This window comes from Cetorhinus maximus, chromosome 36, assembly GCF_964194155.1.
Source record: "Cetorhinus maximus chromosome 36, sCetMax3.hap1.1, whole genome shotgun sequence".
Taxonomy (NCBI): Eukaryota; Metazoa; Chordata; class Chondrichthyes; order Lamniformes; family Cetorhinidae; genus Cetorhinus; species Cetorhinus maximus.
The window spans coordinates 3,271,495-3,292,902 of NC_135914.1; the positions used below are offsets into that span (position 1 = coordinate 3,271,495).

The 21,408-nt window shown below is 44.3% G+C and overlaps 1 protein-coding gene across 2 annotated transcripts; it reads left to right on the top strand.

Annotated features, from left to right (window-relative positions):
- The first annotated feature begins 7,915 nt into the window (after positions 1–7,915).
- LOC144672166 (uncharacterized) lies at positions 7,916–17,349 on the top strand. Of its 2 annotated transcripts, XM_078533991.1 has the most exons (3): positions 7,916–8,241; positions 8,396–8,489; positions 15,485–17,349. In XM_078533991.1, the coding sequence occupies exon 3, from the start codon at positions 15,534–15,536 to the stop codon at positions 16,308–16,310; it is 777 nt and encodes a 258-aa protein (XP_078390117.1). In that variant the 5' UTR covers positions 7,916–8,241; positions 8,396–8,489; positions 15,485–15,533; the 3' UTR covers positions 16,311–17,349. The 2 variants fall into 2 exon arrangements, with proteins under 2 accessions (XP_078390117.1, XP_078390118.1); XM_078533992.1 differs by lacking the exon at positions 8,396–8,489.
- The last annotated feature ends 4,059 nt before the right edge of the window (positions 17,350–21,408 follow it).

The window sequence follows — 21,408 nt, forward strand, 5'->3', positions numbered from 1 at the left end:
ATTGGTAGTTTCCCTTGGTTCATACATCACCAAGTCTCCGAATATCCTTGCACTGGGTGGGTGGACTTTCCAGTCAGTCACTCTGTCAACTTCCTTTCCTCCATAATCTTCAGTGGATGACTAGACCACTCCGTGCTGCAGCCCCGAATGCTCGATGCTGTGCCCCCTTAAGTCCAATTTCTGGCTCCATTCCAGCCTTCAGAGGTCTCCACCCAGACTTTCTCAAAACAAGAGTCTGACAGCCATGAATCCTTATCAAATTCTTTGTACCGGCATGGCAGGGCTTGCAAGGCTCCACAGTATTTGGGCTATTTACACATCTCTTCAATGGTGCGTCCTATCTACCATCAATTGGGTTACACTGTCCATCAACTAAACTCCATCCCCTGATTCCACACCATAGTTGACCACTCAATGTGCAATGTTAGACGAACATATGTACACACGAACATACGAATTAGGAGCAGGAGTAGGCCCTTGGCACCTCGAGCCTGCTCTGCCATCAATAAGATCATGGCTGATCTGACTGTAACTTCTGCTCCACATTCCTGCTTACCCCAAAAACATTTCACCCTCTTGCTTATCAAGATTCTATCTACCTCTGCCTTAAAAATATTCAAAGACTCTGTTTCTACCGCCTTTTGAGGAAGAGAGTCCCAAAGACTCACTGCCCTCTGAGAGAAAAAATTCCTCCTCATCTCTGTCTTAAATGGGCGACCCATTATTTTTAAACAGTGGCACCTATTTCTGGATACTCCCAGAAGAGGAAACATCCTATCCACATCCACCCTGTCAAGACCCCTCAGGATCTTATATGTTTCAATCAAGTCGCCTCTTACTCTTCTAAACTCCAGTGGATACAAGCCCAGCCTGTCCAACCTTTCCTCATAAGACAACCCGCCCATTCCAGGTATTAGTCCAGTAAACTTCTCAGAACTGCTTCCACCGCATTTACATCCTTATAGTCATTTGGTAGTACAGGAGTCGAGTATTGCTGAAGAAAAGAAACATTTTTTGTCAAAGCTTTTCATCTTGCACTCATCAGGACAATTCGCAAGAATACCAATGTGAGGGGAAGCAACATATTTATACTTTATGAGAAGAGTGTGTTGATTGGTTGGCAAGCTGACAACAGGACCTTGTGTATTAATATATGTAGCTTCCAGTACACGCAAATGTGCCACATTGTGAGCCCAACTCACAATCTTAAATTGGTTGTCAGCGTAATTCTTAGCACACTGAAGATTATTTAACAAGGTTGTCCAATCGCGGAATCTCATCTAATGTTGGACACTGTGCTTTGAGTTTTGCAGCACGGGCTGACTGGGTACAGTCCATACCTTGCCCATTGCGAACAGTGGGTGGGACGTGCTGTTTGATACGATCCGCCAGTCTTTGGGACGTACGGCCTACACACCTAGCATCACACTGGCACTGAAATCCATACACCACATTACTCATCTGTGTGATAGGCAGAACGTCTTTTTTGGCTTGATGACAGCATCCTGCTAGTGGAAAATACCACTCGTGTTGCTACTGCATAGTAATTTATATTCTTCCTTAAGTAAGGAGACCAGTACTGTACACAGGACTCCAGATGTGGTCTCACCAATCCCCTGTATAACTGAAGCATAACCTCCCTACTTTTATATTCAATTCCCCTCTCAAGAAACAATAACATTCTATTAGTTTTCCTAATTACCTGTTGTACCTGCATACTAACATTTCGCAATTCATGCACTCGGACACCCACAGTGCTGTTGGGGAGGGAGTTCCAGGATTTTGACTCAGCAACAGTATACAAATATAGAACAATCATACACCCATACAATTAAACCTTCTCATAGGTATTATTCTCTGCATTCTTTCTGCACTAAACTAATTTCAAGTACATAACCCACATGGAGTACACTTACCTCATCCATAAGACCGCTACGACTTTTAATGGGTGCTCAATTCCACAAAAACTTGTATCTTCTTTTTCTGGATAAGTATCCCCAGATTATGGCTAGCTAACATCATATCTGGAGATGGGATTTTTAACCCCTAGAGAAGGTTCAAGACCCTCCCTCTCCACATGTTGGTGGGTTCTTATCACCCAATGATTGTCTGATGTATTCTTTAAAAAAGCTGAACTGGTTTTGGACTTTGTGCACAATTAAATTTGACAATAGAACAATGAAGACATTCAATGTGCCCTTTTAATCTTAATTCAGATTTACGACTTCATATTTTTTACATCTTTGGCTTCTAAGATTTCTCCTAATCTGATTTAGATAAATTCTTTTGTAGCCATTTTGTGTCGACATTTTGACTTCAGATTTGTAACAAGGCTTTATATCAAACATCGAATCTCTTTAGGAATGTACCTAGTATTAACATGTATAAGTTTAAAGCCCAATCTTGTGATAAAATTACTAATTAATTAATAGCTATTTAATTATAACTGAGGCTCAATCGTAATTTCTGGGCTGGGGTTCCAACTATTCGTATGAGTTGATGGATCAAGGCCTCAGCTGTCATAATCCTTATCTTTTGATTCATAGTTACGTACTTGCTAATGGTAGAGCTTTGTCTTGTTTGTTTTAATCAACAAGAGTAATTCTAGTGAGTTAATCATAATTTAAATGTAAAGAGTTAAAAAGGTAGCATAATACAGTTAAGGTTATATGCTTATTAAAAAGTGAACTAACAATGCCAGTTCTCTGAATGATCAAGGATTAGATCTTTGACTGTCATTAAAAGGCATACTGCTTGCAATTTTGATGTTACTGGCATAGATTTCCATACATACTTATACATTGTATCATTGTAAGGTACATGCAACTTGACCTTGTAAGTGACAGCCATTCGCTGACTCATTCCTCAGGGCAATGCCTTGTTTAAATCAAGCTGCCTGGCTTAAATGTCAAACATTGCTTGGCAGTTAACTGTCAGTCATTGTTATGATGTGGCAGATGATGTGTTGCCAGGCGGATGGGATCCATGAGGGAAAACTCAATCCCGCTATCACAACAATTTTGCAATTTGTATTTATTTCAAGATGCGTGCCCTGAATTCAGTAGTAATAAGTCCTCCAACACTTTAAAGATCTTTTAGAAAACTAAATTAAACATTAATTAACAAAAGAAAAGATTTCAAGCACATACACAGGTCTACAAATTACTACTACAATATCTCCTAACTCCCCTAATTATTCTGGCTTCTAGTTATACCCTCATTAAGGCAGCAGTAAAAAAAATAGATTTAAACAGATCCAGGCAAGCCAACACAATATCCTGGATAGTAGAGTTCAAAGTGGCTTTTTTCAGCTTCAGTTTCTGTAGACAGCAGCTTAATGCACAAATACTGGAGGCTTTTCAATACTGGAGACTTCTGATAGATCTTACAGTGCCTTCTCTGACACATAGCCTCATTCTCCTTTATACATGTTTCCCCCTTTTAATGTAATTCTCATTGTTCCAATATGTCCTTACCTTTCTCATAATATATATCATTTCATGGTGCTAATATTATCAGTAACCTTTGGGAAAAATAAACACACTGCTTGACCTAGCTTCTCTTGCTAGGTGTAACATCCTACCATCTCTCTGAAATTCAAACTACCCTCATTTATCTAAAAATGCAAATTCTCCTCACCTCACATTCTAAGACTTCAGCCATGTTTACATATTTAGCATTTCAAACCTAGCTCCTTTTGATGGGTCAAAGCCTCCAGACTAGCTGTCTCCAATTCAATTAAATCCCCCCTCGCCCCCACCTCCCCCCACCCCCCACACACAAAAAACTATCCAAATCCCACTATTCACCTACTTTTATGATAAATCACAATAATCTTGTGAGAGTTACTATACTTTTGTGACAATTATTATACTTTTGTGACAATCACTATCACTGGTACACTCTTCATGGCAATGGCACTTGCCAAACACTCTCTTCACATACAGTGAAGTGGGAGGTGATGGCATAGTGGTATTGTCACCGGTAATCCAGAAACCGAGGGGTAATCCTCTGGGGACCTTGCTTTGAATCCCGCCATGTCAGATGGTGGAATTTGAATCTAATAAAAATCTGGAATTAAAAAGTCTAATGATAACCGTGAAACCATTGCCGATTGTCATAAAAACCCATCTGGTTCACTAATGTCCATTAGGAAAGGAAATCTGCTGTCCTTACCTGGTCTGGCCTACATGTGACTCCAGACCAACAGTAGTGCAGTTGACCCTCTGAACAAGGGCAATTATGGATGGGCAATAAATGCTGACTGAGCCAGTGATGCCCACATCCCATGAATAAAAAAAAGTATAAGTTGTTGTTTCCCCCTTATATTGGTATTCTTGTGAGTGTCCTGATGAGTGCAAGACGAAAAGCTTCAACTTGTCTCTTTTTTCAGCAATACTTAATAGAAGCTTTTCAAAATTGCAGTGTCATGTATTTTGTTAATAGACTTCTTTTCAAAGGGGTACTAATCTCGCCAAGCCTTTTAAATAAACTATTGGTTCATCTCAAGACTTCAATGAAAATTAATTGAGGCTCTGTATCTTAAAATCATCTGTTGCTGGCTCATCTAATTCATTGTCAGTATAACAAAATAAAAGTGATAACTGTCAAGGCATCATGTGTTACTTCTAAGATGGCTTCTTTTGGCCCTGCTAGTTCATTTCTAGTGATTTAATCTGAGAATGGTTGATTTTGATTAAAAATCACCATCTAAGTTTACTTAGAACTGACACCAACCTCCTTCTTTCTGATATAAACCAACTCCACAGCCACTTCCTCCAATCTCCACTTGTCTGATGTAAACAAGCCCCACAGTCACTGACGCCATTATCCTCCTTTCTTAAAAAGACAACCCAACATTCATTCACACCAATCTCTTCCTGTCTGAAAGAAACCAACCCTACAATCACAGACACAAATCGCATTCCATCTGAATAAACCAAAACTACAGTTACTGACACAAAAATCCTCCTATCTTTTTTTTAAATTCATTCACAGGATGTGGGCATCACTGGCTAGGCCAGCATTTTATTGCCCATCCCTAATTGCCCTTGAGAATATGGAGGTGAGCTGCCTTCTTGAACCGCCACAGTCCCTGTGGTGTAGGTACACCCACAGTGCTGTTAGGGAGGGAGTTCCAGGATTTTGGCCCAGCAACAGTGAAGGAACGGCCGATATATTTCCAAGTCAGGATGGTGAGTGGCTTAGAAGGGAATTTGCAGGTGATGGTGTTCCCATGAATGCTGCCCTTGTCCTTCCAGGTGGTAGTGGTCATGGGTTTGGAAGGTGCTTTCAAAAGAGCCTTGGTGAGTTGCTGCAGTGCACCTTGTATATGGTACACACTGCTGCTACTGTGTGTCGGTGGTGGAGAGGGTGCATGTTGGAGGTGGTGGATGGGGCGCCAATCAAGCAGGCTGCTTTGTCCTGGGTGGTATCGAGCCTTTGAGTGTTGTCAGAGCTGCACTCAACCAGGCATGTAGTGAGTATCCCATCACACGCGTTTTAGATGGTGGACAGGCTTTGGGGAGTCAGGTTAGTTATTTGGCACAGAATTCCCATCCTCTGACCTGCTCTAGTAGCTACAGTGTTTATATGGCTAGTCCAGTTCCGTTTCTGGTCAATGGTAACCCCCTGGATGTTGATAATAGGGAATTCAATGATGGTAATGCCATTTGAATGTCAAGAGGAGATGGTTAGATTCTCTCTTGTTGGAGATGGTCATTGCCTGGCACAAGTGTTGCCTGCCACTTATCAGCCGAAGCCTGAATGTTGTCCAGGTCTTGCTACACATGGACATGGAGTTCTTCTGTATCTGCGGAGTCATGGATGGTGCTGAACATTGTGCAATCATCAGCAAACATCACTGCCTCTGACCTTATGATGAAGTGAAGGTCATTGGTGAAGCAGCTGAAGTTGGTTGGGCCTAGGACACTACCTTGAGGAACTCCTGCAGTCCTGTGATGTCCTGTGACTGAGATGATTGACCTCCAACAACCACAACCATCTTCCTTTGTGCTAGGTATGACTCCAAATAATGGAGATTTTTGCCCTTGATTCCCATTGATGCCAGCTTTGCTCGGGCTCCTTGTTGCCACATTCTGGTCAAATCTAATGCTTGATATAAACCAAACCAAAATTCACTGACACCATTTCTCCCTGTGTGACATAAACCAATCCCATAACACTGACACCAATCTCCTCCTGTCTGATGTAAACCAGCCTCACACTCATTCTCCTCCTGTGTGATATAAGCCATGCCCACAGTCACTGACACCAATCTCCTCCTGTCTGATATAAACCAATCCTGCAGTCACTGATATCAATCTGCACCTATCTGATATAAAGCTATCCCACAGTCACTAACACCAATCTCCTCCTGTCTGATAGAAACCAAACCTACAGTCACTGACACCAATCTTCTCCTGTCTGATATAAGGCGATTCTACTGATTCAGAAAGATTAAACTTGGTCCATTAATTGAATTGGACTTGTCTCCATTCCTGGCCTGAGGGGGCTTCCATAACAGATTGAAGACGTAACGTTTGGAACTCTTGATCCTCCTCCAATTGCTATTCCCCTTCTTTCTGTTGGATAATGCAGATGCCATTCTGTATATTGTGCAAGTCTGTAAGAATTGTCAGCACTTTCTGATTGAAGAGGGTAATCACTGGAACCCTTCAAGTACTGAATTCTGGATTTGCAACCAACAACAATTTACAATTGTAGTAGAAGTTTTGAATTTTATTGTGAAGTAATTTCTGATGAGAGTCCCTGAAGTATAGGGAGATATTAGATAGTAATGCTGCAGCTCTGGCAAGTCAGTTAGCTATACACCTAGAATATTAAGCTGCAGTTCAGTTATAGAGTTATTAACATCAGCAGAAACAAACCCCAACTGATAGAATGCATGTCTCAGTCCTGGTTGTAATGAACAGCAGCAATAACAGCAGAATCTAACCCTTGCAGTAGCTTGTAAATTTGCTGTTGTTTCAGCAGGTGGGATGACTGACTGAATCTCTTCCCTCACATAAAGCAGTGAATGGCGTCTCCCCAGCTTTAATGCATCAGCAGATCCTTTGCCTTTTCAAACTCATCATAGCCAAAGCATTTAAATGGTCTCTCATCAGTGCATACAAGTCGGTGTGAAGTGAGGTAGGTGAAGCAACTGAATCCCTTCCCACGCACAGGGCAGGTGAATGGTCTTTCCCCAATGTGCGTTGGTGTCTCAGAAGTCTGGCTGAAATACTGAATCCTTTCCCACACACAGAGCAGGTAAACGGCCTTTCTCACATGTGAACCCGCTGGTGTGTCAGAAGGCCAAATGAATCAGTGAATCCTTCCCAATGCCTGGAGCAGTTGAACAGCCTCTCCCCAGTGTGAATGCACTGGTGTGCTAGCATATTGGAGGAACAGGTGATTCCTTTCCCACGCCTGCAGCAAGTGAATGGTCTCTCCCCAGTTTGAGTGCAGTGACGAATTTCCAGATGGGATGGGTCATTGTATCCTTTCCCACACAGTTTTGAAATTTTCAAATGTCTCCCAGCCTCAACAGTGTTAATAGAATAGAGTCTTTATTTCCCCGACCATTTAAGAACGAATGTGATAACTCTTCCAAAGCGCTGGAACAGGCCTTCCTCTGTAGATTTCTAAGGTTTCTGTTGAGGCTGGGGGACATTTGAACATTTCAGAACATTCCACCCCGCCTAGAAATTCATCACTGCACTCACAGTGGGGAAAGACCATTCACTTGCTGCAGGTGTGGGAAAGGATTTCTAAGAGAATGGCTGTCCATCCGTCCCCTAATGCACCGCACGGGTGAATGCAGCCTATCTCCACCATTAGGGCCGCACTGCGCAGGCGCAGAAAGGTACCGCCCCTGGAGACCACTTGGTTGCACGGAGCATGCGCAGGGACGGGGGCGCTCTCAGCTTCGGTAACGCGGAGTCTGAGCGGCGCTCAGAGGTCGAGTCAGAGCCACCGGCCCTGGTGGCGGAGAGACACGTGCGGCGAGCGGCACCATGAAGCCGATGGTGCAGCGGCTCCCTGATCCCCGTCGCCCCTTCACGATTGCGTCTCCCGTTTGCACAGTCTCACAAGAAAGGAACCACCCAGAATGCCCCGCGGCTGTCCTTGGGGAGCATGCGCACTCCCAGCGCCTGGGAAATGAGCGCAGTGGATAGAGCGGTTTCCGAGGCGCAGAGAACTGTGGGAACCGTCGCCGCCATTAGTCACTGGCTCTCGGTATGTGTTTTATTGCAAGCTAACGGAAGATCAGCGAGCTGAAACGTTTACCTCTGTCTCCTTCTCCACAGATGCTGCCCATTTCCAGTATTTTGTCTTTTTTATGGCAGGTTTCAAGCATGTATTCAAGTATTTTGCTTTTGTTTCACTGCAGGCTTGGCAACATAGAAGCTTCAGAGAGAAAGTGCAAAAACGAATAAGAGACACATAGACGGACCAGTTAAGAACTGGTTTGCACTAGAGTGGAGGTCAGTTGAGGAAGTTGATCCCTGGCATGTGAGTCTTTTTTGTTGTTGCATCAGTTTGAGCTGGAGCTCAGAAAGAGAAGTTGCAGGATTTAACCTCAAGTCGGGCCTAACAATTTCCAACGTGGGATTGTCAAAAGAAGGAGATTCTAAAGGGAGAGTATGATGTTGAACAGACATTGTCATATAGGAGAGCCTGTGGCATAGTGGTAATGTTAATGTAGAGGCCCTGGGGACACAGATTGAAATCCAACCATGCCGGTGACAGATTCTAAATTCATTAATTATTCCATTTTTAGAGATGAAGATGAAGAAGAAAAGTGTGCTTATGATAGATGTCAGGAGGATAATACAACAGAAGTTTCAGAGGGGATGTGAAAAAGCAAATAAGAGAAGCAACAACAGAGCAGGGAAAGAGATTGGCAGATAACATAAAAGGGAATCCAAAAATCTTCTATAGGCATATAAATAGGAAAAGGGTGGTAAAAGGAAGAGTAGGGTCGATTAGGGACCAAAAATATAAGGTCCTGAACGCCCCTGACCAGGTGGACGTGGAACTGATATTTCCTCTTGTGGGTGAGTCCAGAACTATGGGCCACTGTTTTAAAATTAGGGTCGCGCTTTAGGACAGAGATGAGAAGAATATTTTTTCCCTCAGAGGGTTGTGCGACTTTGGAACTCTGCCTCAGAAGGCAGTGGAGACGGGGTCATTGAATATCTTTAAGGCAGAGGTAGATAGATTCTTAACAAAAACAAAATAAAAATACCTGGAAAAACTCAGCAGGTCTGACAGCATCGTGGGTAGATTATATGGATAGATTCTTGTTAGGCAAGGGAATCAAAGGTTATTGGGGGTAGATGGAAATGTGGAATTATAAATACAAACAGGTCAGCCATGATCTTATTGAATGGCAAAGCAGGTTCGAGGGACCGAATGGCCTACTTCTGCTCCTATTTCATATGTTCTGTATTAAAATGGGGATATATGCATGGAGGCAGAGAGCATAGCTGAGGTGTGAAATGATTATTTTGCATCTGTCTTTACCAGTGAAGAGAATACTTCCTAGGTCGTGGTGAAAGAGGATGTAATTAACACACTAGAATGATTTAAAATTGATAAGGAGGAGGTATTGCAGATGGCATCTATTATTGATAAGGCACCGATGTACCGCAGGAAGTAAGAGTGAAAATTCCGAAGCCACCGGCCATAATTTTAGTCTTCCTTAGACTCAGGGTTGGTGTCAGAGGATTGGAGAATTGCAAATTTTACACCCTTGTTCAAAAAAGGGTTTAAAGATAAGCCCAGCAACTACAAGCTAGTCAGTTTAACTTCGGTGCTGGGAAAGATTCTAGAAACAATAATTCGGGACAGAATTATGGGGAGGTGGTGGTGTAGTGGTATTGTCACTGGACTGGTAATCCAGAGACCCAGGGTAATGCTCAAATCCCACCACAGCAGATGGTGGAATTTGAATTCAATAAATATCTAGGATTTAAAAAAAAATGTCTAATGATTATGAAACCATTGTTGATTGTCATAAAAACCCATCTGGTTCACTAATGTCCTTTAGGGAAGGAAATCTGCTGTCGGCACCTGGTGTGGCCTAGATGTGACTCCAGACCTACAGAAATGTGGTTGACTCTTAAAAATGCCCTCTGGACAAGGGCAGTTAGGGATGGGTAATAAATGCTGGCCTAGGCAGCGATGCCCATGATAATAAAACAATAATAGCCATTTGGGCAAATGCAGGTTAATTAAGGAATGCCAGCACAGATTAGTTAAGGACATATTGTGTTTAAATAATTTGCGTGAGTTTTTTGACGAGGTAACAGAGAGGGTTGATGAGAGCAATGCTGTTGATGTGGTGTACATGGACTTCCAAAAGGCATTTGAGATAGTGCTGCATAACGGACTTGTGAGGAAGGTTGTAGCTCATGGGGCAGTAGCGGCATGGGCACAAAATTGGCTGAGTGACAGGAAACAGAGAGTAGTAGTAAATAGATGTGCTTTGGGCTGGAGGAAGGTTTGTAGTGGAGTTCCCCAGGAGTCAGTGTTGGGACCCTTGCTCTTCCTCATTTATATTAATGATCTACACCTTGGTGTGCAGGGCACAAGTTCAAAATTTGCGGATGACACGGAACTTGGAAGCATTGTGAACTGTGAGGAGGATAGTGTAGAACTTCAAAGAGACATAGACAAGTTGGTGGAATGGGTGGACAGATGGCAGGGGAAGTTCAATGCAGAGAAATGTGAAGTGATTCATTTTGGTAGGAAGAACATGGAGAGCCAATTTAAAAGAAAGGATACAATTCTAAAGAGGGTGCAGGACCTGGGTGTATATGTAAGTAAGTCACTGAAGGTGGCAGGACAGACTGACAGTGCGGTTAATAAAGCAAAGAGTATCATAGGATACAAGAGTATGGAAGCTATGTTAAACCTGTATAAAATACTGTTTTGTCCTCAACTAGAGTTTTGTGTCCAGTTCTGGCCACCACACTTTAGGAGAGAGTGCAGAAAAGATTCACCCAGGATGAGGAACTTCGGTTGCTTAGATTGGAGAAATATGGGACTGTTCTCCTTGGAGGAGGGAAGGCTGAGAGATTTTTTTTTTTATTCATGTGAGCATCACTTGCTACACCAGCATTTATTGCCCATCCCTAATTGCTCTTGTTTAGAGGACATTTAAGAGTCAACCATATTGCTTTTGGTCTGGAGTCACATGTAGGCCAGACCAGGTAATTTCCTTCACTAAAGGACAATGGTTTCATAGTCATAATCAGGCTTTTTTTAAATTCCAGATTTTTATTGAATTCCAATTCCACCATCTGCTGTGGTGGGATTCGAACCCAGGTCCCCAGAGCATTACCCTGGGTCTCTGGATTACTAGTCCAATAACAATACCACTATGCCGCCACCACCTCCCCTGATGGAGGTGTTCAAAATCATGCGGGGTCTGGACAGAGTACTGTTCCCACTGGCGGGAGGATCGAGAACGAGAGGCACGGATTTAATGTAATTGGCGTAAGAAGCAATGGGGAGGAACTTTTTCACACAGCGAGTGGTTAACACCCAGGATGTGCTGCCTGAGCATGTGGCGGAGACAGGTTCAATCGAGGCTTTCAAGAAGGAATTGGTTTGCTATCTGAAAATGAAGAATGCGCAGGGCTACCAGGAGAAGTCAGAGGACGATGTACACACATGATGGGCCGAATGGCCACCTTCTGTGCTGTAATAAAGCTGTGATCCTGGTACAGTCTAAAAGGGTATTGTTTCAGGAGCAAGTATTTCTGTCAAAGCTTTTAATCCATTTCACATTTGCAAATACTTTTAATTTATTAGTTTGGGATTGTGGACAGTACTAGCAAAACTAGCATATTGTGCTAATCCCCAGTTGCTGGTTGTGAAAGTGACAGTAGGCTTTCTTGAACCACTGCAGTCTGTATGATGAAATTACTCACACAATGGTGATAAGTAAAGAATTACAGGATTTAAACCCAGTCATATATATATATATATATATATATAAATATATATATATAGATATATATAATACAAATATATAGAGCTCTTTCTAAAGCATACAGTATTATAGGCTTCATTAATAGGGGCATAGAGTACAAGAGCAGGGAGGTTATGATGAACTTATATAAGACACTGGTTAGACCTCAACTGGAGTATTGTGTACAGTTCCGGGCGCCTCACTATAGGAAGGATGTGAACGCATTGGAGAGAGTGCAGAAGAGGTTTGTGAGAATGGTTCCGGGGATGAGCCACTTCAGTTATGAGGAAAGATTGGAGACGTTGGGACTGTTTTCCTTGGAGAGGAGAAGGCTGAGAGGAGACTTGATAGAAGTTTTCAAAATCATGAGGGGCCTGGGCAGAGAAGATAGGGAGAAACTGTTCCCTCTTGGAAACAGATCGAGAACCCAGAGGGCAGAGTTTTAAAGCGTTTTGCAAAAGAAGCAAACGCGAGGTGAGAAAAAACTTTTTCACACAGCGAGTAGTTAGGGTTTGGAATTCGCTGCCTGGGAGAGTGGTGGAGGCAGGTTCAATTGAGGCATTCAAGAGAGCATTGGATGGTTATTTAAATGGAAACAACGTGCAGGAATACGGGGAAAAGGCAGGAGATTGGCACTAAGTTAAAATGCTCAAAGAGCCGGTGCAGACACGATGGGCCGAATGGCCTCCTTCTGCACTGTAACAATTCTGTGATTCTATGATGAAGCAACAGTGGTATAGGTTCAAGTCAGGAATATCAACTTGAATTTATATAGTGTTCTTTATGTGATAAAACGTTCCAAGGGATTTGTCGGGAGTGTTATACCGTATACGAATTAGGAGCAGGAAAAGGCCACTCGGCCCCTCAAGCCTGCTCCAGCATTCAATAAGACCATGGCTGATTTGATCGTGGCCTCAACACCACATTTCGCCTACCCCCGATAACCTGTAGCTATAAAGCAACAATGACACCAAGCGTGGTCAAAAGGGGTAGGTTTTAAGGAGTGTCTTTAAGGAGGAAAGAGAGCTCGAGAGGTGGACAGGTTTAGGGAGGGAGTTCCAGAGCTTAGGGCCTTGGCAGCTGAAGGCACGGCCGCCAATGGCGGAGCAGTTCAAAACACAAACGCTCAGGAGGCCAGAATTCCATGAGCAACAGGCCCTGTTCAACAGCAGGTCGTTGACCTGAAATGTTGACTCCGTTTCATGTTCCACAGATGCTGCCTGACCTGTCGAGTCTTGCCAGAATTTTCTCTGTTTATTTCAGATTGGCGGCGTCCGCAGTTATGTTGCTTTTGCAGACGTTGCTCACAGACCCGAGTCTGGCAGACCAATCACGAGCTGGTTTGGATCAGCATGGACATTGGCAGCGACAGTCAGGCACAGCCTGCCCGTTCAATGGGAAAAGAGCTCTGTCTCAGACACATGCATTTTTGTAGAGGCTTTCAATGCATTTTACCTGTAGATTCATTTTCTGTTCATATTTTGGGGTATGGTTGTCATGAGCAATCCCCAGCTCTCCCATGGATAAGGTAATGTTCGGCCTTCTTTATTGGCCAGTACAGTGAAGGTACTCCCACAACGCAAGGATGTCCAGTGTTTTCATCCAACAACTTTGAAGAAACAGTGATATATAAAACATACGAAACAGGAGCCTGCTCCACCGGACAATAAGATCGTGGCTGATCTGAAGCAGCATTAGTTCCACTTTCCTGCCTGCCCCCCATAACCTTCACTCCCTTCTCAATCAAAAATCTGTCCAACTCAGCCTTGAATATATTCAGTGACCCGGCCCCCACTGCTCTCTGGGGAAGAGAATTGCACAGACAAGCGACCCTCTGAGGGCAGAAGTTCCTCCTCATCTCCGACTTAAACAGTAGGCCCCTTATTCTGAAACTGTTTTCCCCCCTCGTTCTAGATTCCCCCACGAGGGGAAACATCCTCTCAGCACCCATCCTGTCAAGCCCCCTCAGAATCTTAGCAGGTCTGGCAGTATCAATGGAAAAAGAAAAACAGGGTTTGCGTTCCGAGCATATGACTCCCCTTCAAAGCCGACTAGAAACGTTAACTCTGTTTCTCTCTCCACAGATGCTGCCAGACCTGCTGAGTTTCTCCAGCGTTTTTCCGTTTTTATTTCAGGTTTCCAGCAGCCGCAGTATTTTGCTTTTATCCCCTCAGCATCTTATATGTTTCAATGAGATCGCCTCTCATTCTTCTAAACCCCAATGAGTACTGGCCCAACCTGCTCAACCTTTCTTCATAAGACAAACCCCCTTCATCCCAGGAATCAGCCGAGCAAACCTTCTCTGAACTGCTTCCAATGCAGGTATGTCCCCCCACTTAAATAACAGAATCAAAACTGCACACAGTGCTCTAGGTGTGGTCTCACCAGAGTCCTGTACAGTTGTAGCAAGACTTCCCGACTTTCATACTCCACCCCCCCTTGCAATAAAGGCCAACATTCCACTTGCTTTCCTAATTGTCTTGTGAGGAAAGGTTGGGTAGACTGGGCTTGTTTCCACTGGAGTTTAGAAGAGTGAGGGGGTGATTTGATTGAAGTTTACAAGATCCTGAACGGCCTTGACAAGGTGGACATGGAAAGGATGTTTCCTCTTGTGGGTGAGTCCAGAGCTCGGGGGCCACTGTTTTAAAATTAGGGGTCGCCCTTTTAGGACAGAGATGAGGAGAATTTTTTTCTCCCAGAGGGTTGTGCGACTTTGGAACTCTCTGCCTCAGAAGGTGGTGGAGGCGGGGTCACTGAATATTTTTAAGGCGGAAGTAGATAGATTCTCGTTAGGTAAGGGAATCAAAGGTTATCGGGGTTAGATGGGAATGTGGAAATCAAAATCTTATTAAATAGCGGAGCAGGCTCGAGGGGCCAGATGGTCTACTCCGGTTCCTATTTCTTATGTTCTTAATTGCTTCTTGTAGCTGCATGCTGACATTTTGTGTACAGAGACAGCCAGGTCGCCCTATACCGCAGCATTCTGCAGCCTCTCTGCATTTAAATAACACCTCGATTTTTCTATTCTTCCTGCCTAAGTCATGCTCACAGAGGGACATGGAGGTGATCATTTGATACCGGCAAAATACTGCAGATGCTGGGGACCTGAAATAAAAACAGAAAGCGCTGGAGGAATTCGGCAGCATCTGTGGAGAGAGAAACAGAGTCAACGTTTCGAGTCCAATATGACTTCTTCAGAACCCGATGGTAACGCTCTTGCCCACCTTCCGCTCTAGGTGGTGGAGGCCAGAGTACGGAAGGCTGTATCTAAGAAGCCTGGTTGAGTTGCAATCGTCTAAACTTTCCCTTTCCATAGATACCAGAGTCTTGTGCGTGCTCAGACTAGTTTACAGGTTCCTTCTCCTGAAGGACATTAATGAATCAGTTAGGTTTTTAACCATACATTTCATGGTCACATTTTCCAAGTGCTGGCCCCACAATCGCCTATGACCTTTTGTGGCTTCTCTCTCTCTCTCACTGCCTTTGTCTGGTTTACAGGGTATTAGAAGGGGAGGATTTTTGAACGCAGCACCACCGCCCTTTGAGCATGGAAGCAAAAAGCACCATTGGCATTGCAGAGAAACCGTACGCGTGCTCCCTGTGCGGGCGAGGCTACAGCCGGTTATCTGGCCTGACGAATCATGAGCGCAGCCACACGAGGGAGAAACCCGGCAAACGTGGGAAGGAATCCAGCGACTCGCTTGAGCCGGAAATTCGCCGGGGCGTTCACGCTAAGGAGAGCCTGTTCACGTGCCCCGTGTGTGAGAAGGAATTCATTCATTTCTCTACCCTGCTGAGGCACCGGCGCATTCACACCGACGATAGAGGCTTCGAATGCCCAGACTGTGAGAAGAGCTACAAAAGCCCTTCAGCACTGAGGGAGCACCAGCGTATTCACGCCGGGTATTCACCGTTTGGCTGCCCTCAATGCGGGAAGAGGTTTCGGGGGTCGTCCAGCCTGTTGCAACACCAGCGCGTTCACAATGGGGAGAGGCCGTTCACCTGCCCCACGTGCGGGAAGGGCTTCGCGAACTCATCCAACCTGCTGAAGCATCAGCGGGTTCACAGCCAGGAAAGGCCCTTTCCGTGCCCGGGCTGTGGGAAGCGCTACAAAAGCTCCGGGGATCTGATGTCCCATCAACGCGTTCACACCGACGAGAGGCCGTTCAGGTGCTCCCAGTGTGGGGCTGGGTTCAGGCGATCCTCTCAGCTCACCGTGCACCAGCACACGCACACCGGGGTGAGGCCGTTCACCTGCCCCGCGTGTGGGAAGGGATTCACACGTTCGTCCAATCTGTGGCGACACCAGCGAGTTCATAACTAACTGCGGAGACTGGACTCTGTTGTTAATCACACGGAGGACCGAACCATGTTCGATCTGGCAGTTGAGGTCTGTTTCTGCCTGCGGTTGATCCCCAGCCGAGTTACAGGGGTTAACATTCTGCACGATTGTCAAATGAATCAGCTTTGTGTTAACTCACAGTCTGTCGTGTCCTTATAATGGGCCGAATAATCAGTGGAATGCCAATCGCGATCCGATTGTCACTCCGCTTCTGTTTTATTTGCCCAGCGCCAGAACTCCTTATTTCTGGCCTGGATTTCAGACCCCACTGGTGACAGGGAGCAGGGCGGATAGAAAGATAGGTGGCAGGGTGGGTACGGTAGTGAAGTCCGGTCAGGTCAAAGGGCCAGGGTTGGCGCAAGGGTATTCGTTGCCCTAGGTAAGCCTTCATCCTGCCAGTGCCCCCTCCCCCCACCAACACACACGCACGCACCGCGCACACAATCTACTTTCGAAAATCAATTACTCACGGGTAGTTGTTACCCGCAGCCTGCCCTGTCTCCAATCCCAGCCTCCCACTGCCCTGCACCGTGTTCCCTCAGCGCCGCTCCCTCGATTCCTGAGACCTCAGCACCCACATCGCCGCGAGATCACCCGGGAGCTTCCTAATTGGTTGAAAATGCAGAACCGGTATGTTTTGATTGACCAGCATCATCCATTCCCCACGCATGCTGACTAGACAAAGAACTTAAAAGCAAAAAAAAAACTCTTTCAATTAACCGTTTTGCATTCATATTACATGGTGTCTTAAATACTAGAAACTTGAACTTTGGGAGTGACACTAAGCAATGGTGGCGTGGATGATCTTTATAGCCAGAATTTTGACATCGGCGTGCAGGGGCGGGTCCGACAAGCCGACGCGTAAGATGACACGCGGTAATGTTGGGCGTGCGTCCCAACGTCATCGCGCGTCAATTAGATCTTTCGCTCGGTGGCCGCACTGTTAAGGCCATTAAAAAAACAATTAAAATACTGATTAACGCCCAAGCGACCTTTGCATTTTTCAGGAAACCTCATCCACGGGCGGGAAGAGGTTCCCTGAAGGCTTTATTAAATAAATAAATCATTTTTTCACAATTCATAAACATGTCCCACCTCATGTGTCACTGTCACGTGAGGGGACATGTGTAAATAATTTTTATCGTATCTTTATTCAAAAGTTTCAACATGTACTTAATCTCCCTGAGGCAGCTCCGTGCTTTAGGTTTACTTGGTAAACAGGCCTTAATTGGCCCGCCCACATAAAATGGCAGCGCGGAGCTGATCGTGGGTGGCGATCGTCTCCGCTCCCGCTCCCGCCCGGCCCACCTGACATAGGGAAAATTCTGCCCTATGATTCATGTCGGACGTTCAAACACACAATGGGCAAACACCTGGTATTATCATTGAGCAGGTCCAATTGGAGCTCGTGTCACAGGGAAATGTCTGGTCGTTTTAAACCAGCGTTTTGAGACATTTCCCGAATTGCTCCAGCAACATTTTCTCACGCGGCATCTTCCTTTCCTTTGCAATCCTCGTGAAACCGCGTTGCTAAACGTATCGATTCCCACCCCCCCCCCAAGGTGTCCCAACCATTGTCGTAAAACTTGCAAACGGCTATTACATCTGTAATATCTGAATCCACCCCAATCAGTTCACTTGTCATTTTTATCTCCTGCACTCCCCCCATGTAGAGCATTGTCTGGCCATGCGCTGCTGTTTCAAAATATTTGCAAACCTAAAATACTGATTCCTTTGCCTGTGATGAATTCCAAGTTATAATTCAAAGCTACTGATGTTCTGGGGACCTGGGTTCGAATCGAATTTGAATTCAATAAAAATCTGCAATTAAAAGTCTAATGATGACCACTGTCGATTGTCGTAAAAACCCATCTGGTTCCTTAATGTCCTTTAGGGAAGGAAACCTGACGTCCTTACCTGGTCTGGCCTACATGTGATTCCAGACCCACAGCAATGTGGTTGACTCTTAAATGCCCTCTCAACGAGGGCATTTAGGAATGGGCTATTGAATAAGATCATGGCTGATCTGATTATGGCCTCAACTCCACTTCCCCGCCTGCGCCTCCATAACACTTGACTCCCTTGTCGATCAAAAATCTGCCTAACTCAGCCATATTCAATGACCCAGCCTCCACTGCTCCCTGGGAGAGAGAATTCCACAGACTAACATCCAACTGAGAGAGACAAGTTTCTCCCCATCTCAGCCTTAAATGGGAGGCCCCTATAATTTAAACTGTGTCCCCAAGTTCTGCACTCCCCAACAAGGGGGGAACATCCTCTCAGCGCCAACCCTGTCAAGTCCCACCAGGATCTCACATGTTTCAATAAGATAACCTTTCATTCTTCTAAACTGTACCCCTACTCAACATATCCTCATAAGAAAGTCCCTTCACCCCTTATACCTGGTAAAGAATCCTGGCTGTTTCACCTTTTCATATTTATATAAATAGTCGTTTGGTGGTGCAGTACTTGAGTATGGCTGAAAAAAGGCATTTTGTTGAAGCTTTTCATCTTGCACTCATCAGATCAATCACAAGAATACCAATGTCAGGGGAAAGCAACAACTTTGTCCTTTATGAGAACATATTAAATTCCAAAGTACTTATGCCTGACTGGTGCAGAAATTGTGATAACAAAGAATCTTGAAGCTTGAATATCCATAAATAAAAAACGATATACTGCATCACCATCACCCAGCAAATGAATATACACTGGCAGCAATACATGCTACAAATTTTAATCTAGTCAAGCTAGATTGAGGCACAGAAGGTTTACTGACATTTAATAGGAGATCTCAAAATATTCTATCAGCCTTGCCAAGTTCCATCAGAGCTGCATTAAGACAATAAACATTCAAAATTGAAAAGCTATCTTTAATATTATAGCTTTAAAAATGTTACCGTTCAGCTGCTAGGCATTGACTTCTTGTTAAAAACTGAAAACTAAACAAATTCCTGAAAAAAAAGCTTGACAATATTGCCTGAAAAACTTGGCAAAGAACCACACTGGGCTGAAAACAAAATCCCTGGTTTTTTTCAGTTTTATTTTAAATAAACCTGCTGAACTGCAAAATTGGAACAAATTCTTAAAAAAGAATCACAGAAGAGGTAATGCAGTCAGGCCAGAGACACTGGCATTTTAAAGTTACGCAGTGTAGGAAAGACAGTATAACTTGGGCCTGATGAAGCAAACGAACACAAGAATTAGGAGCAGGAATAGGCCATTTATTTGGCCCCTCAAGTCTGCTCTGCTATTGAATAAGATCATGGCTGATCTGATGATGGCCTCAACTCCACTTCCCCGCCTGCGCCTCCATAACACTTGACTCCCTTGTTGATCAAAAATCTAACTCAGCCGTGAATATATTCAATGACCCAGCCTCCACTGCTCCCTGGGAGAGAGAATTCCACAGACTAACATCCCACTGAGAGAGACAAGTTTCTCCTCATCTCAGCCTTAAATGGGAGGCCCCTATATTTTAAATGGTGTCCCCAAGTTCTGCACTCCCCAACAAGGTGGGGACATCCTCTCAGCGCCAACCCTGTCAAATCCCACCAGGATCTCACATGTTTCAATAAGATAACTTTTCATTCTTCTAAACTGTACCCCTACTCAACATATCCTCATAAGATAATCCCTTCACCCCAGGAATCTGTCGAGTGAATCTTCAAATGCAATTATATCCTTTCTGAAGTAAGGAGACCAAAACTGTACAAAGTAGTCTCACTGAGGCCCTGTACAGCTATAGCAACACTTCCATAGCCAAAATCTATTTGCCTTCATAATCACTTGCTGCCCATTCACTTAACCTACTTAAATCCCTCTGCAGACTCCTCATGCGCTCTTGACAACCTACTTTCCTTCCGATCTTTGTGTCCTCTGCAAACTTTGCTTTTTTTAAAAAAAAATTTCATTCATGGGATGTGGGCGTCACTGGCTGGGCCAGCATTTATTGCCCATTCCTAAATGCCTTCGTTCAGAGGGCATTTAAGAGTCAACCACATTGCTGTGGGTCTGGAGTCACGTGTAGGCCAGACTGGGTAAGGAGGGCAGATTTCCTTCCCTAAAGGGCATTAAGGAACCAGATGGGTTTTTACGACAATCGACAGTGGTCATCATTAGACTTTTAATTGCAGATTTTTATTGAATTCAAATTCGATTCGAACCCAGGTCCCCAGAACATTACCCTGGGTCTCTGGATTATTAGTCCAGTGACAATACCACTACGTCACCACTCCCCTTATTTTCAGTCTCTTCATCCAAGTCATTGATACAGATCATAAACGGCTGAGACCCCAGGACTGATCCCTGTAGCACTGCACTAGTTGCAGCTTGCCAACCCAAAAATGACCCATTTATTCCTACTTTCTGCTTCCTGTACGCTAACCCTAATCCTCTATCCATGCTAATATGTTGCCATCTACACCATGAGCTCATATTTTGTGAAGTAATTTATGACATGGCAGCTTATCCAATCCCATTTGGAAACCCATGTACATCACATCTACAGGTTCTCCTTTATTCACCTTGCTAATTAGCTCTGCAAAGAACTCTTAATGAATTAGTCAAACGTGGTTTTTCATTCACCCAATCATGTTGACTCTGCCTGATTGTATTGTATTATGATTTTCTAAACGTCCTGCAATTACTTCCTTATTAGTGGAATCTAGCATTTTCCCAATGACAGATTTCAGACTAACAAAGCCCAAAGCTTCACACTTTCTGCCTCACTCCTTTCTTGATTGGAGGTGTCACATTTGTGGTTTTCCAATCTGCTAGGACATTTCTGGAATTTTGGAATATTACAATATTAGAAGAGTAAGAGATGACTTGATCAAAACCTTTAAGGTCCTGAGGGTATTTGACAGGGTGGATGTGGAGAGGATGTTTCCTCTTGTGGGAGAATCAAGAACTAGGGGTCAGGGCTTAAAACTATGAGGTCGCACATTTAGGACAGAGATTAAAATTTTTTTCTCTGAGGGTTGTGAGTTTTTGGAACTCTCTCCCTCAAAAGCTGGTGGAAGTAGAGTCTTTGAGTGTTTTTCAGGCAGAGTTAGATAGATTCTTGGTTAACAGGGGG